At 41.9% G+C, this 14,208-nt stretch overlaps 1 protein-coding gene across 6 annotated transcripts in view; it reads left to right on the forward strand.

Moving 5' to 3' along the window:
• The window catches only part of LOC134626356 (dedicator of cytokinesis protein 7-like), a 42,525-nt gene that overhangs the window by 24,891 nt on the left and 3,426 nt on the right, over window positions 1-14,208 (forward strand). For 3 of the 6 annotated variants that reach the window (XM_063472101.1, XM_063472098.1, XM_063472096.1), the window contains exons 19-43: window positions 84-170; window positions 3,594-3,825; window positions 4,166-4,330; window positions 4,474-4,646; window positions 5,298-5,399; window positions 5,713-5,799; window positions 6,121-6,216; window positions 6,343-6,483; window positions 6,704-6,817; window positions 6,915-7,085; window positions 7,645-7,784; window positions 7,900-8,069; window positions 8,183-8,334; window positions 8,641-8,823; window positions 9,510-9,636; window positions 9,725-9,809; window positions 9,939-10,035; window positions 10,152-10,286; window positions 10,571-10,723; window positions 11,168-11,326; window positions 11,442-11,542; window positions 11,622-11,814; window positions 12,494-12,637; window positions 12,757-12,888; window positions 13,008-13,022. In XM_063472101.1, coding sequence (XP_063328171.1) covers window positions 84-170; window positions 3,594-3,825; window positions 4,166-4,330; window positions 4,474-4,646; window positions 5,298-5,399; window positions 5,713-5,799; window positions 6,121-6,216; window positions 6,343-6,483; window positions 6,704-6,817; window positions 6,915-7,085; window positions 7,645-7,784; window positions 7,900-8,069; window positions 8,183-8,334; window positions 8,641-8,823; window positions 9,510-9,636; window positions 9,725-9,809; window positions 9,939-10,035; window positions 10,152-10,286; window positions 10,571-10,723; window positions 11,168-11,326; window positions 11,442-11,542; window positions 11,622-11,814; window positions 12,494-12,637; window positions 12,757-12,888; window positions 13,008-13,022 — 3,354 coding nt within the window. Of the gene's footprint in view, window positions 1-83; window positions 171-3,593; window positions 3,826-4,165; window positions 4,331-4,473; window positions 4,647-5,297; window positions 5,400-5,712; window positions 5,800-6,120; window positions 6,217-6,342; window positions 6,484-6,703; window positions 6,818-6,914; window positions 7,086-7,644; window positions 7,785-7,899; window positions 8,070-8,182; window positions 8,335-8,640; window positions 8,824-9,509; window positions 9,637-9,724; window positions 9,810-9,938; window positions 10,036-10,151; window positions 10,287-10,570; window positions 10,724-11,167; window positions 11,327-11,441; window positions 11,543-11,621; window positions 11,815-12,493; window positions 12,638-12,756; window positions 12,889-13,007; window positions 13,023-14,208 lie in introns of those variants that run through there. The other 3 variants (XM_063472099.1, XM_063472100.1, XR_010093818.1) reach the window with 3 other exon arrangements.

The raw sequence follows: 14,208 nt of genomic DNA on the forward strand, positions 1-14,208 counted from the left end.
TGTGAACATTGGTTCTTCTTCCAGCACCTATTCCTTTGTGGTGTGCCTGAGTGTTAAATGAGTTGGGTGTCACTCTCTGGCAGGTTCAGCTCCCAGGCATGAAGTGGGTGGATAATCACAAAGGTGTGTTCAGTGTCGAAGTGAAAGCGGCCTCCTCGGTCCACACTCAGGTACACAAATACGCTTCTTACACTTACGTTTCTGCTGCTCTTTCTTATTCCTCCCACGTGTAAAGACCCAATTTGCTATTATAGCGTGACTGTGGGTCCTTAAATTTTTTTATAATTGTTATAGATCTGCTATCAAAAATACCTTAAAAAGCGCTGAATTATCTTAAATGTTTTTAAGTGTTACTACATCATGTTTTGTAGGCAGTGTCACAAAACATGAAAAACAAAAAAACAATACTCCCTGGTCCTTAAGGAGCTCATTTTAGGGCTGCTCAATTTGCGATACATTGGTGGAAGCTATAGAAATGTTAGTCTACAGAAATGGGAACATAGCAGTTACTTTTAGTGGTTAAAGTTAAAAGACATGCACCAGTCCTTGTCCTGGACTGGTGACAGTCAGTCTCACGTACCTAATTACAAGCTGGTCCTTTCCGTGCACGCACAAAAACGTGCTCAGTAGCACAGGCAAATAGTCATGTGCTCACAACCACGCAGTCACATTTTGTTAGCGTAGAGGCTCCTGTCTGCAAGTGAAGACACAAAGTTCACTAAAGTAAACCACAGAGGGCCCACCATGAAAACATTCTTAATAACAAATCTTATGAGACATTTAAATCACCCTCACCCAGCTGAATATGGAGTTTTGAAAGAAGCTAATAAAGGCAGTTGCTAAATATAACGCTATCCAGAGTTTAGAACCAGCCACAAGCCAGCAGCCTCATGAGCAGTGAACGGATCAAAGCAGAAACGAGGAAAATTATGGAGACAAGTGAAAACACATGAGGGTCGATGTCCTGTTATCTGGTGAAGCTATAATTAGACTAGAAAGTGATGTAAGTAGATACATTTGTGTTGTTGCACCTGCTTTTGTTTGGTAAGGTGAAATACGTCGGGTAAAGGTGGATGTACAACAACTTATTTTCAGTTAATTATTTGTGCCTTGTTCCAGTAGCAGAACACTTTATTTTCAGTTGTTTAAATTAGAGAGAATCCTGTAACTTACTAAAGTTTGGTGGAACTTCAAGTTCAATCATTTCTTTTATTATGAAAATAATATTTTGCATTGAAGAAAGGCTGGTTTTTATTTCTATAAGCTGTCAATAATAGCTCCTAGAAAATCAGAACAGGTAAAAATCGTTATCAGTAGGTAGCGTTAAGAAAAAAATCAAAATAAACCAAGAAAATTGCACTGGGTGCATCTTTAGTTAAAGTCTGTGCCTGGAAGTACGTACGAAGCAAACTGAGTTTAACATTTGAGACTATGGGCTGTCTTTTAGATCAAAAACTAGATTTTTTTTAGTCTTTCACATCTATAAACGTATAAACATACAGTGGGGCAAAAAAGTATTTAGTCAGCCACCGATTGTGCAAGTGCCCCCACCTAAAATGATGACAGAGGCCAGTAATTTGCACCAGAGGTACACGGCAACTGTGAGAGACAGAATGTGGAGAAAAAAAATCCATGAATACACATGGTAGGATTTGTAAAGAATTTATTCGTAAATCAGGGTGGCAAATAAGTATTTGGTCACCTCAAACATGGAAAATCTCCGGCTCCCACAGACCTGTAACTTCTTCTGTAAGACGCTTTTCTGTCCCCCACTCGTTACCTGTATGAATGGCACCTGTTCGAACTCATCATCTTTATAAAAGACACCTGTCCACAGCCTCAAACAGTCAGATTCCAAACTCCGCCATGGCCAAGACCAAAGAGCTCTCGAAGGACACCAGGAAAAGTATTGTAGACCTGCACCAGGCTGGGAAGAGTGAATCTACAATAGGCAAGCAGCTTGGTGTGAAAAAATCAACTGTGGGGGCAATCATCAGAAAATGGAAGACATACAAGACCACTGATAATCTCCCACGATCTGGGGCTCCACGCAAGATCTCATCCCGTGGGGTCAAAATGATCATGAGAACGGTGAGCAAAGATCCCAGAACCACACGGGGGGACCTGGTGAATGACCTGCAGAGAGCTGGGACCAAAGTAACAAAGGTCACCATCAGTAACACACTAAAACGGCAGGGAATCAGATCCCGCAGTGCCAGACGTGTTCCGCTGCTGAAGCCAGTGCATGTCCAGGCCCGTCTGAAGTTTGCCAGAGAGCACATGGATGATACAGCAGAGGATTGGGAGAATGTCATGTGGTCAGATGAAACCAAAGTAGAACTTTTTGGTATAAACTCAACTCGTCGTGTTTGGAGGACGAAGAATACTGAGTTGCATCCCAAGAACACCATACCTACTGTGAAGCATGGGGGTGGAAACATCATGCTATGGGGCTGTTTTTCTGCCAAGGGGACAGGACGACTGATCCGTGTTAAGGACAGAGTGAATGGGGCCATGTATCGTGAGATTTTGAGCCAAAACCTCCTTCCATCAGTGAGAACTTTGAAGATGAAATGCGGCTGGGTCTTCCAACATGACAATGATCCGAAACACACCGCCCGGGCAACAAAGGAGTGGCTCCGTAAGAAGCATTTGAAAGTCCTGGAGTGGCCTAGCCAGTCTCCAGACCTCAACCCCATAGAAAATCTGTGGCGGGAGTTGAAAGTCCGTGTTGCTCGGCGACAGCCCCAAAACATCACTGCTCTGGAGAAGATCTGCATGGAGGAATGGGCCAAAATACCAGCTACTGTGTGTGCAAACCTGGTAAAGACCTATAGTAAACGTTTGACCTCTGTTATTGCCAACAAAGGTTATGTTTCAAAGTATTGAGTTGTATTTTTGTTATTGACCAAATACTTATTTGCCACCCTGATTTACGAATAAATTCTTTACAAATCCTACCATGTGTATTCATGGATTTTTTTTTTTCACATTCTGTCTCTCACAGTTGACGTGTACCTCTGGTGCAAATTACTGGCCTCTGTCATCATTTTAGGTGGGGGCACTTGCACAATCGGTGGCTGACTAAATACTTTTTTGCCCCACTGTATTTCATCATGTAAAACATCAGTGTTTTCCTCAAACAGTATAATTTCACTTTTAATGTATTTCCATCCTGTTTGGCATTCACATTTATTTAAATTAATATACAAACGTCATAGATGCAACTGGCATATGTCTATAGAAACTAGTTTAGTTTAATGTCTAAAACAATAATTTTGTTGGCTTTAGATAATATCAAAGTAAATCGGCGTAAACGGAAAAAAGACAGAAGTGTGGTGCACATTAATGTTGCTCAGAGTGGAGAAACTTGAAGTTTATTTTATTGTTTGATGTACGTCACAGTCTGCTTGGCTCCTGTAGGCTCACATATATGCAGGTCATCGGGAAATGCAGTTTCATGTCACTTTAGAAAAGGAAGGTCACACACACCCTGGATCACCCTGCTCTCCTAGAATTTCAGGTGTTCTGCCAAATCAAAGTTCACCAGTATTGGCTGTTACTTATCATTCATTGTGCATGTGTGCTTCTAGGACCCTCACCTGGATAAGTTTTTCACGTTAGTGTATGTTCTGGAGGAGTACTCCTTTCCTTTCCGCCTGAAGGACGTCATCATAACCGAGGCAAACATGGAAGGGGAGCTGAAGGCCAGCATGGCTGCACTGAGAGGGGCTGTGCTGGATACCTGTGTCAGGTTCTTGCATCAGCTGCTTAACAAACTCATTCAGCTCATTGTCTACCCTCCAGTCATTGCAGGCCAGATTGGTGAGAAGGCTGTCAACACTACTTTCTATGCAAACTAGGCAAAAATGCAAATTCTCATTTTTTTGAGTGATTGTAATAACTCTCATAGAGATATATTAATATGATGATTATTGATAATTATTTTTTTGTTGAAGATATGAAAAACAAAACTGTTTAATTTGCTTTACATTGAGGAATTCATTAACACACACAACAGAGGAACAGATATTCTAGATTCAGTTTAGCACCTGATAATAAATACGTTAACTTGTGGTTACCTTTAGGGCAAGCATTACCTTTGTTGTTGTTGTTGTTGTTGTAGTTGTTGTTTTTAAAGCACTCACTTTGAATTTACCTGCAGTGAACCTGGGTCGGGCTGCTTTCGAAGCCATGGCTCTGTTAGTCAATCAGATCCACAAAAACCTGGAAGGGAACCAAGATCAACATGGCCGCAACAATCTGCTGGCATCTTACATCCATTACTGCTTCCGCCTGCCCACTGCCGAGCCTACTCTGCCACCGAATGGTGAGTCACCGGGCTTAACTGTAAAACCTTTATTTATAGTTGAAAGAACAAAAATGGTTTTCTTTAGACCATAAGCTGCCAGGGTTATTTTATTTTATTTTTTTATTTGCTAACTTCTATGTCCTTTCCTTCTCCCCGAGTAGCAGGCACCCAGTCCTATGAGATACCAATGCAGTACGCTACCTTATCAAGGGCAACAGCGCGGCCAAGCAGTCTGCACCTGTCCCGTTCCAAAAGCATTAGCAACTCCAACCCAGACCTGGCTAGCACACCAGTTTCTCCTGATGAAGAGGTGCAAAGGATCATGGGGAGCAAGGTATGCTGCACCTCAAGTCCTTTTAAAGGAGATTAAAGTTAGGTTATTAAGTATTTTGCACTTTGTTGGTCTTATGTTTTGCAGGAAATGTGTACCAGTCAAACTTGTATTATCATAGGCAGCTGTTGCTTTATTTTCACATTTATTATATTTGCTTAGTGTCTCATTTTTTTCCCCTAGTATTTCAATTACATTAAATAAAATATATGAATGTTGTTACAGTCTGGCCACACAGAAAAGATGGTCTGTGTTTTCTGTCTTTATGAAACCACTTGTTTATTTTCTAGTTTCTGTTTAGATAATATCACTCTGTTATTTTGTTGTAATCGTAGTTTCTGGACTCTTCACAGCTGATTCAATAAACTCAGGTTGACTGAGAACTCTGTGCCAACAGTCTGTCTCACTGCTTAGACAACAATGTAGTAATTCTCTGTGCCTCTATCCCTTTACTTCATGCAGTACCTTCAGTCCTTTATTCTCCTCTCCCCAGCTTTCTTTTCTTTGTTGCTTTTATCTCCTTTTATTTTGTTCCTGATTTTCTTCTCTAAATAATCTTTTGTGTGGTAATTACCCTCTCTTAATTCACTGTGCTCTTGCCTCTTGCCACACTCTGTGTGTGTTTTTGTGTGTGTCTCTGGTGGCTTATGGCAGGGCATTGACCGCTCCCACTCCTGGGTAAACTCTGCTTATGCCCCTGGGGGCTCCAGATCTGTGCTACGCCGGAACCCCAACTCCAGCTGTGAGCTCAAGCAGGTGCCAAATCCCTTCACCTCATCCTCACCTTTACCTCCTCCACCTCCGTCCTGCACTGCCTCTCATCAATTCTCGCGGGTCATTTCTTACCTCCATTACATCTGTGTCTGTCTGGCTCTCTCTCTGCTCGCCTCAGCCCACCTGTCACCCCTTTTTATCTACTCCCTGTACATCCTCTCTGCTGCCTAACAGGCACAAGTTCTGCCTGGGGCTTGTTACGAGTTCATAGAAAGTTCTCTGGCCACCCACCCATTTCCATTCACCCATTTTCACGTCATCTGTGTGTGTTCACCTCACCATCACTCCATGTCAGGCAAACGACCGCAGCTGCAATCGCATGTCTGCCTTTCTGGACAGCGTGGCTTTGTTTTCAGTTCCCCCAAGGCAGATTGCAAAGAAGGTAAAACTGGCATCTAACTAACTGTAAAAGTTACAAACTAACACATTTGATATCATACCATTCACCAACTTCCAATGTCATTACCATTCATCAACAATCATGCAATTTGAACACAGATCTACATGGAAATGATGTGAAAATTGAAAATTTAGCGCTTTTTGGAATGAATAACTATCAGCTCGTACTCCTAAACCTTTATAATCTGTAGTTACTGTTTATGAATTATTCCTAATAGCATTGAAACAGTTTATTTTAATCTTGATAGCTCAAATACAATTAACTAGACCAAACTGAACTAGCTTGTTGTTGGTTCATGTCTAGCTGCTCCACGAGGAGCTGGCTTTACAGTGGGTGGTCAGCACTAGCACAGTGAGGGAAGCGGCACTGCAACAAGCTTGGTTTTTCTTCCAACTGATGGTAAGCATTCCTTTTTGAAATTGCAATAATTGTACACCACTTTCTAAGTAGTAAAAATCTAAAGAGAATGCAGTAAAACAAAACTTAAAGTCTGCAAACCGTTTTCTTATGTATCCCCTCCTACAGACAAAGAGCATGGCCCACCACTTATTCCTGACCTCAAAACTGGATGTTCCCAGGCGTCAGCGGTTCCCAGACCGCTTTGTGGATGACATCGCTGCACTTGTGTGTGCCATCAGTGCAGACATTGTCAGCCGATACCACAAGGTACCAAATCCTGAGAGCTACCCCATATTCTAGAAACTGAATTCATTTCTTGATAACAATTTAGGTCACTGGCCAACAAAAACGATAGTGGCTTTATTTTTCTCCCTTATCTTTTATACAAAGCTTGAGCATTGCTGGTTGATTCAAACCTAATATACAAACTAATATAATGTAAACCAAGACTCTTCCTCTTTCTCTCACATGAATTTTCCCCTTCCAGGATGTGGAGCTTGTGGAGAGGTTAAATAGCAGTCTGGCTTTCTTCCTGAGTGACCTGTTGTCTCTCATGGACCGGGGCTTTGTCTTCAACCTCATCCGCTCTTACTACAAACAGGTCCCCATTGCACTTTTTCCTATTTTCCTGTAATCTGATATGCTCAGAGACTCCCACACACATTATTGTATCTTCTATGTAACTGCATGTTAAACAGATTGCCAACAAGTTGCACACGGCCCAGAATCCCAGCTCTCTGAATGCTCTGAGGATGGACTTCACTCGTATTGTCTGCAGCCATGAGCACTATGTGATCCTCAACTTGCCGTGCTCAATCCTGAGCCCCCCAGCCTCCCCCTCTCCTTCCACTTCTTCCACCACATCACAGGTACTACAGCACATTATCCGTCATAGACGAATTATAAGAAAAAATTAATTTCACATAAAGAGAATGGATAAATTGAAATGTTGCTAATTTCTCTCTGTAATAAGTACATACTCACAGCATCAGTGTCCTCAAAGTTCCAGTCATGGCCCTTGGGGATGTTTTTTGCAGCCCTTGAGTCAGCCAAGGAAAGAATGCAATGCACTGTGCATTTCATTTTGGGAGGATTTCTCTTGAATTCCAACTCTTCTGTTCTGGGCATCATAGCTAGAGTTTCTTAACAGAAATACCGCTGGTGTCAAAATGTGCCTTCCTCTTGGTTTAAAAAAACAAACATAAATTATGAAATTAGCAAATACACTACCAACACTAACTAAAGCTGTTTGTTTATTTTCCTTAATAAACAAATGATGTCTTAAATTTTGCAGTCATCAAAAATTTGAGAATAACTCTTCTACTGTGTTCCTACACAAACCATTGCATAACATTAATGTCAGCCACACTTATAAGTCATTTCTCTGTAATTCTGTGTCATCTTAACTATGTCTCCTTGTGTCCACAGAGCTCAGCATTTTCCAGTATGGTGCAAGACCAGGGCGTGGCCACCATGTTTGAGCTCTCCGTCCCTTTTCGCCAGCAGCACTTCCTGTCCGGCCTGCTGCTGTCTGAGCTCTCACTCATCCTCGACCCTGATGGTGAAGGGTGAGTTTTTAGTATCTGCACACAATCTGATCAAGACTTTACATCGATTCAGAATTTAACGTGAAATAAAATGAGAGATGGCAAAGGTTATGATGATTTTGTTTATCACCCACAGGGTTTTTTTCCTTCATAAAAAGGCCATTAGTGCCGTTCACTCCCTGCTGTGTAGCCACGATGCAGACCCTCGCTACAGGGACCCTCAAGTCAGAGCCCACATGGCTCAGCTCTACCTGCCTCTCATCCCAATCGTCATGGAGACGCTACATCAACTCTATGACTTCTCTGGTCAGCAGAACAATATGAGCAGCCCATAAATATGGTTTTCCACCTGCTCGAGATGATGTTGTTATATTTGCAGTATTATTGTACCTGAGAGCGCTTTTCTTATTGCCTTGCAGACTCCTCGCCTTCTCGGGTCCGCCATGCATCCACCCACGCTGACGATGCTGACCCAGACAGTGGCAGCACTATCAGTCAGTCTGTTGCCATGGCAATCGCTGGCTCCCCTCTGCAGCATGCCAAAGCCAACCCATTCGCACTGCCCACAGTGGTAAGTGATAGCGGCAAGGGTCATAGTGTTCCCCAGAGCCCTACAGACTGACAGGTCACAGAGTGGCCTCTGTGTGGGCGACTGCTGCTTCAGTTTGACAGACAGTAACGCCACACAACACTCACCCATTTAAATATCATTTGCATTCTTTCCATGTTGTTGTTTAGCTAAAGAACAACTGCTCCTCTTCACCTGTAGGTGGCTCTGTGTCCTTTGCCATAACTTTCTCTAAACAGCCATTTTGTTCTATACTCAAGTGGATTACAAGATTGGCACCGATTTTCTGTGTGTGTGTGTCGTTACCAGGCGGGGCGCCAGTCCAGCTCTCTGTCCGCCGAGTGCAGTAGGACTCTGCTGGTGTGTTTCCTGTGGGTGCTGAAGAATGCAGATGCAGCTCTCCTGGAGCGCTGGGTGTCAGATTTGTCTGTACTGCAAATCAACCGCTTGCTAGATCTACTGCATCTCTGTGTGTCCTGCTTTGAATACAAGGTATAATAAATGGGCACCATCAAGATTCGCAGTTCATTCAGGGAGATGCTAAATTCCTTAATTGAGTTTTTCAAAGAAAGCTAGTGCAGAGCAAATATTGATTACATTTCATTTTCCTTCTTTTTCTCCTGTTTGATGGGGTTTTTATGAAGGCAGTGAGTTAATGTTCATGGTTTAATTAGCTGTTATTTAAAAATTAGATTGAATTTAACCATTACTGCAAAAATGATAATGTCTGTGGCAGCATGTAACAGATCTGTGCTGGTCAGTTACTGCTGGCTGAGAACACCTTCTCTTCTGCCTCTGAAAGGTATATTTGATATGATACATTATACATAATGCATTGTACACTGAGGCACGTGGACTTCAGACATCATGTCCAGGGTTACTACTGTATTTTCCAATACTGTTTGCATAGCACTGCAAAATCACACAGTAGTCTATTTAGCTGTGTTCACTCTATAAATGATCAATAGGACAGGAGGCTATTTTTATGTGTTTGTTTTTAAAGTGTTTGCCTTTCTAAAGTCCATTTCTTAGCAGCTTTCTACCCAGTTTTTTTTCTTTTATCCACTTTTAATATAGTCTTTTTTTCTCTCTCAGAGAAATTTCTGGGTAAACTTGCCTAATTTGTATGCTACCTTTTTATGACTTATTTGTCCTCTGATGTTTGGTGGACGTTGTAGGGAAAGAAGACTTTGGAGCGGATCAATAGCCTGACATTTAAAAAGTCTCAGGATATGAAGGCACGACTTGAAGAAGCCATACTGGGCACAATCGGAGCACGTCAGGAGATGGTTCGGCGTCACAGAGGTGGGAAGCACAACAGAAACACAGGCTTGTGTCTTGCATGTCTGAAGCAATTTATATTTGTGGTGCTTAAGGAAATTTACTCTTACAGAAAGGAGCCCTTATGGCAGCCAGGAGAACGTTAGGTGGAAAAAGAACGTAACTCACTGGAGAACAAATGCAGACAGAGTCGACAAGTATGTGCTTTACAGACATATAGATTTGGTTCTTCTGTTCACCTTGTGAAAATTACAAATATTCTGGGATTATAATTTATGTCAAATGTGTGTTTCTGTGTAACATGATTGTAAAATGACACCTTTCAGGACTAAGGCTGAGGTGGAACAGGAGTCTGTAGTGGATGGAAACCTAGCTACTGAGGCCTCTCTCATAGTACTGGACACGCTGGAAATTATAGTCAAGGTAAAACAATGAGAACTAAATAAATCTGTTTAGATACCACCTTTCCAGTGGTTGACATACAGTGCTGTCCTCCTATGTAAACATCCTGTGCTTGTTGTGTGCCTGTCTTCTTTCAGACTGTGGTTGCATCAGAGTTGAAAGAAAGTGTTTTGGGTGGAGTGCTGAGAGTGCTTCTTCACAGCATGGCAGGAAACCAGAGCGCCCTCTTTCTGCAGCATTGCTTCAATACACAGAGAGCTCTGGTTTTCAAAGTAAGTATAGTTTGTTTTTAGCAGTTACACAAGTTTTCAGTTTTTTTTCTTTTACAGCAAAAAAACTAACAAAACACAAATTAATGAATTAACACTAATAATTAATGTTTTTGTATTAATAGTTTTACTCCTATTTGGCATTATTCTGCTTACTCATTTTTATTGATGACATCTGTGTTACATTTTTGTCTAAAAATTATTGAAAAGTAAAACAAGTGGGCCATATTTAATTTCTGGTGGCAGCGGGGTGAACTGTACGTGACGCTGTGTGTTTTTGTGTATAGTTCCCAGAGATGCTGTTTGAGGAGGACACGGAGCTTTGTGCAGACCTGTGCCTGCGTCTCCTGCGTCACTGCAGCAGCAGTGTCGGCTCTGTCAGAAGTCACGCCTCGGCATCCCTTTACCTGCTCATGAGACAGAACTTCGAGATTGGAAATGTATGTTAAGATGTCGCATTATCTGTGAAATACTTTGATGTTCTTTCATAGCTGTGGACATGTCAGCAAAATGCATCTATACCGTAATTCAAGACTGTAATGGGCGACCGTGGTTCAGGGGGTTGGGAAGCTCAGCTTGTAACCGGAAGGTTGCCAGTTCGATCCCATCTCTGTCTGTCTTGGTTGTTGTGTCCTTGGGCAAGACACTTCACCTACCCTACCGCCTACTGGTGATGGCGCGATATGGCAGCCTCGCTTCTGTCAGTCTACCCCAGGGCAGCTGTGGCTACAACTGTACCTTGCCTCCACCAGTGTGTGAATGTGAGAGTTAATGAATAGTGGAATTGTAAAGCGCTTTAAGGGTCTCGAAAAGCGCTATATAAATGCAATACATTATTATTATTGATGTTGTAAGTCACACTGGGCTACTTTTTTGTTTTGTAGAACTTTGCACGAGTAAAGATGCAGGTCACCATGTCTCTGTCCTCACTGGTGGGAACATCGCAGAACTTTAATGAAGAGCATCTTCGTCGGTCTCTTAAGACAATCTTGACATATGCCGAAGAGGACTTAGAGCTGCGGGACACACCTTTCCCAGAGCAGGTGCACAGCAACCATCATCTTGTTTACAGTTTTCGAGCTGGAGCTAGTGGAACGGGTAAGCTGGTGGAACAGCTTACCACCTTTTCATTTTGTATATGTATGTTTGAAACTGCAGGTCCAGGATCTGGTGTTTAACCTGCACATGATTCTTACTGACACTGTGAAGATGAAGGAGCATCAGCACGATCCAGAGATGCTTATCGACCTAATGTACAGGTACTGGAATGACCATCAGAGTGGCTGTAAATCAAAAATAAAATAAAACCTAAAGTGTTTTCTCATTTTCTCTTTTCAGGATTGCTAAAGGTTACCAGAACTCCCCTGACTTGCGCTTAACGTGGCTTCAAAACATGGCAGGGAAACACTCAGAGAGAGGGAACCACGCTGAAGCAGCCCACTGTCTGGTCCACAGCGCAGCTCTGGTAGCGGAGTATCTCAACATGCTGGAGGATTGTCGCTACCTGCCCATTGGTTGTGTCACATTTCAGGTCAATGTGTATGCTGTTTAAATCTTTCTACTTACAAATAGTTGGCTAGGTCACAATGATTTTAGTCTAATGCCTCGGTCACAGTCGGTGACCTCCTGACACCTGCCTGAACACTGCAGCCAACATGTTTCAAAAGGCACAAAAATTTGTCTCCTTGTCTGGTGCGTGTTACAGTTTTCACTGTTTCACTACCGCTTGGAAAGTAGTTGGCAGTTATCTGACAAGGAGATGTTTTCCATGCAAACTACAGGAAACCGCGACAATCTGCTAGCAGTCAAAGCAACTGTAATCTTTCACTGAGGCACTGTATACCTCTTTGTGACCAGTTTGAAACTGAAACTGCCAGAAACCTCCAGCAACCAGTCACTAACTGGGTAGAGAATTCAAATTTTTCCCAAATGACCTGTGGTTGCCAGGTGATGGCTGACTGGTCTCTGGACTTGTGTGAGTTGAGTTTTAGCAATTGAATTTGCAGCGACTGCCAGAAACCTCCAGCAACTATTCACCACCTGGCCTGGGACTCTTGTGACCTGTGGTTACTAGATCTTCACTAATGGGTGTCTAGACCTGTGTGACTCAGGCCTAAATGAAACTTTTACTTAAAAGACATATAAAACATGTGGGTTTATGACCAGATGTTAACTTTTTTCCTATTCTGTTTTGTCTGTTTTTACTACAGAATATTTCATCCAACGTATTAGAGGAGTCGGCAGTATCCGATGACGTTCTGTCGCCAGAGGAGGAGGGCATTTGTGCTGGGAAGTATTTCAGTGAGTCTGGCCTGGTGGGCCTTCTGGAGCAAGCAGCTGCTTCTTTTAACATGGTATGACTCACATTCACTGACAAACAGCACAAGGTTCCAGCATTAACATGGCCGAAGGATGGATATTTTATCGCATGATTTGTGTAAAAAATCCCTATTTAATTGTGCTGTAACTGCAGGCCGGCATGTATGAGGCCATTAATGAAGTGTACAAGATTCTGCTCCCGATCCATGAAGCCAACAGAGACTTTAAAAAACTGGCTACTGTCCACGGGAAGCTACAAGATGCCTTTAATAAAGTCTACAACCAAGTGAGTTGACAGCTTAATCCTGAAATCACCAGCAATCTACAAAGGAATTAGTTTAAGGCCAATTATCTTTATCCTAATTCCCTTCTTATGTGCTTTATTTCTTTTCTCATCTTTTCCAGAGTTCAGGATGGGAGGTAACAAACTAATCTGACATTAAGAGTATCTAATTTAAAGTAAAACATTCAGCAATTGTTGTTGACAGTGTTATTCTTCTTCCCCTTGGCTTGTTTTCTTCTCCACTCCTGTGTCAATAACATGTTACTGGTGAGTGATGCAAAGCTTACTTTATCACTTGGTTGAGTAGAATTAAGACAAGTATTAATTAATTTGTGCTGCAGTCCTGCTGTAATAAAACTACTTCATGAATTTGTATTTTCCCACAACATGAAAAGCATCTGTTTTCCCAAATCCAAAGCAGCCGCTGAAACAAAACGTTAACAAAGAGTAAATGCTGTTTTGTTTTTTTTTTCATCACTGGTGTTGCAAACATAGGAGTATAAATTAGTTTCAGGGTGAAAAAATTCTGTGTGCATTTTACAAACCAGCTGTTTTAACCAAAAGAAAGAAACCAAACAGCTTTCAGCCACAAAACAACAAAACAAGAGAAAACGGTTCCAAAGAAAAGGCGGCTCACTGGTGTGGCTGGTTGAGAGAGAAGAAAGTGAATGATCCTCTGTGGTAGGCGGTGGCCATGTTGGCTCTTTTTACAAGGCTGGCCCTCAGGAAAGGACAGTCATTGGCCCCACCAATATCCACATCCAATAACTATATAATTTCCAAACATCAACCAGACCTTTTCACTAAAAGAAAATCAAGCACAGAAGTTAAATAGGATAACGCATAAATACAACAGCAGTATAACAACCATGGATCATGAATGGGGGAAAAAAATAAACTCTGGTTATTCAGATAGATTTCTAGTTTACATTTCACACCTCCTTATGGCTGCCTACTATGATGACCCCGAATTAGCATATAATTGCATAGTTACTTAGTTACTGACACTTTGTTATCACACTGTTAGCAAGTACTTTTTACTGCATTTTTTCTAATGGCTAAACAGCTATTTCGCTAACATTTCCGTACAGGTGTCGCATAATGCTCTTCCTCCTGTTTTTGTGTTTCTATTTATTTATTCAGCATTTATGTACTAGTGGAAAAACAGCATGCTAACGTTTGTATGACAGATTTGGTCTTGGTTTCAGGGTTGTTGAGTCCTCAATAAACATTTTAATTTGTGAAGAAAAAAAATCTTCATTTCACATCTTTGGAGTGTCAGATAATGAGTCCATGAATTAAAACGGGGTGGTTTTTTTTTCT

Source organism: Pelmatolapia mariae, linkage group LG4 (assembly GCF_036321145.2).
Source record: "Pelmatolapia mariae isolate MD_Pm_ZW linkage group LG4, Pm_UMD_F_2, whole genome shotgun sequence".
In the NCBI taxonomy this organism is placed as follows: Eukaryota; Metazoa; Chordata; class Actinopteri; order Cichliformes; family Cichlidae; genus Pelmatolapia; species Pelmatolapia mariae.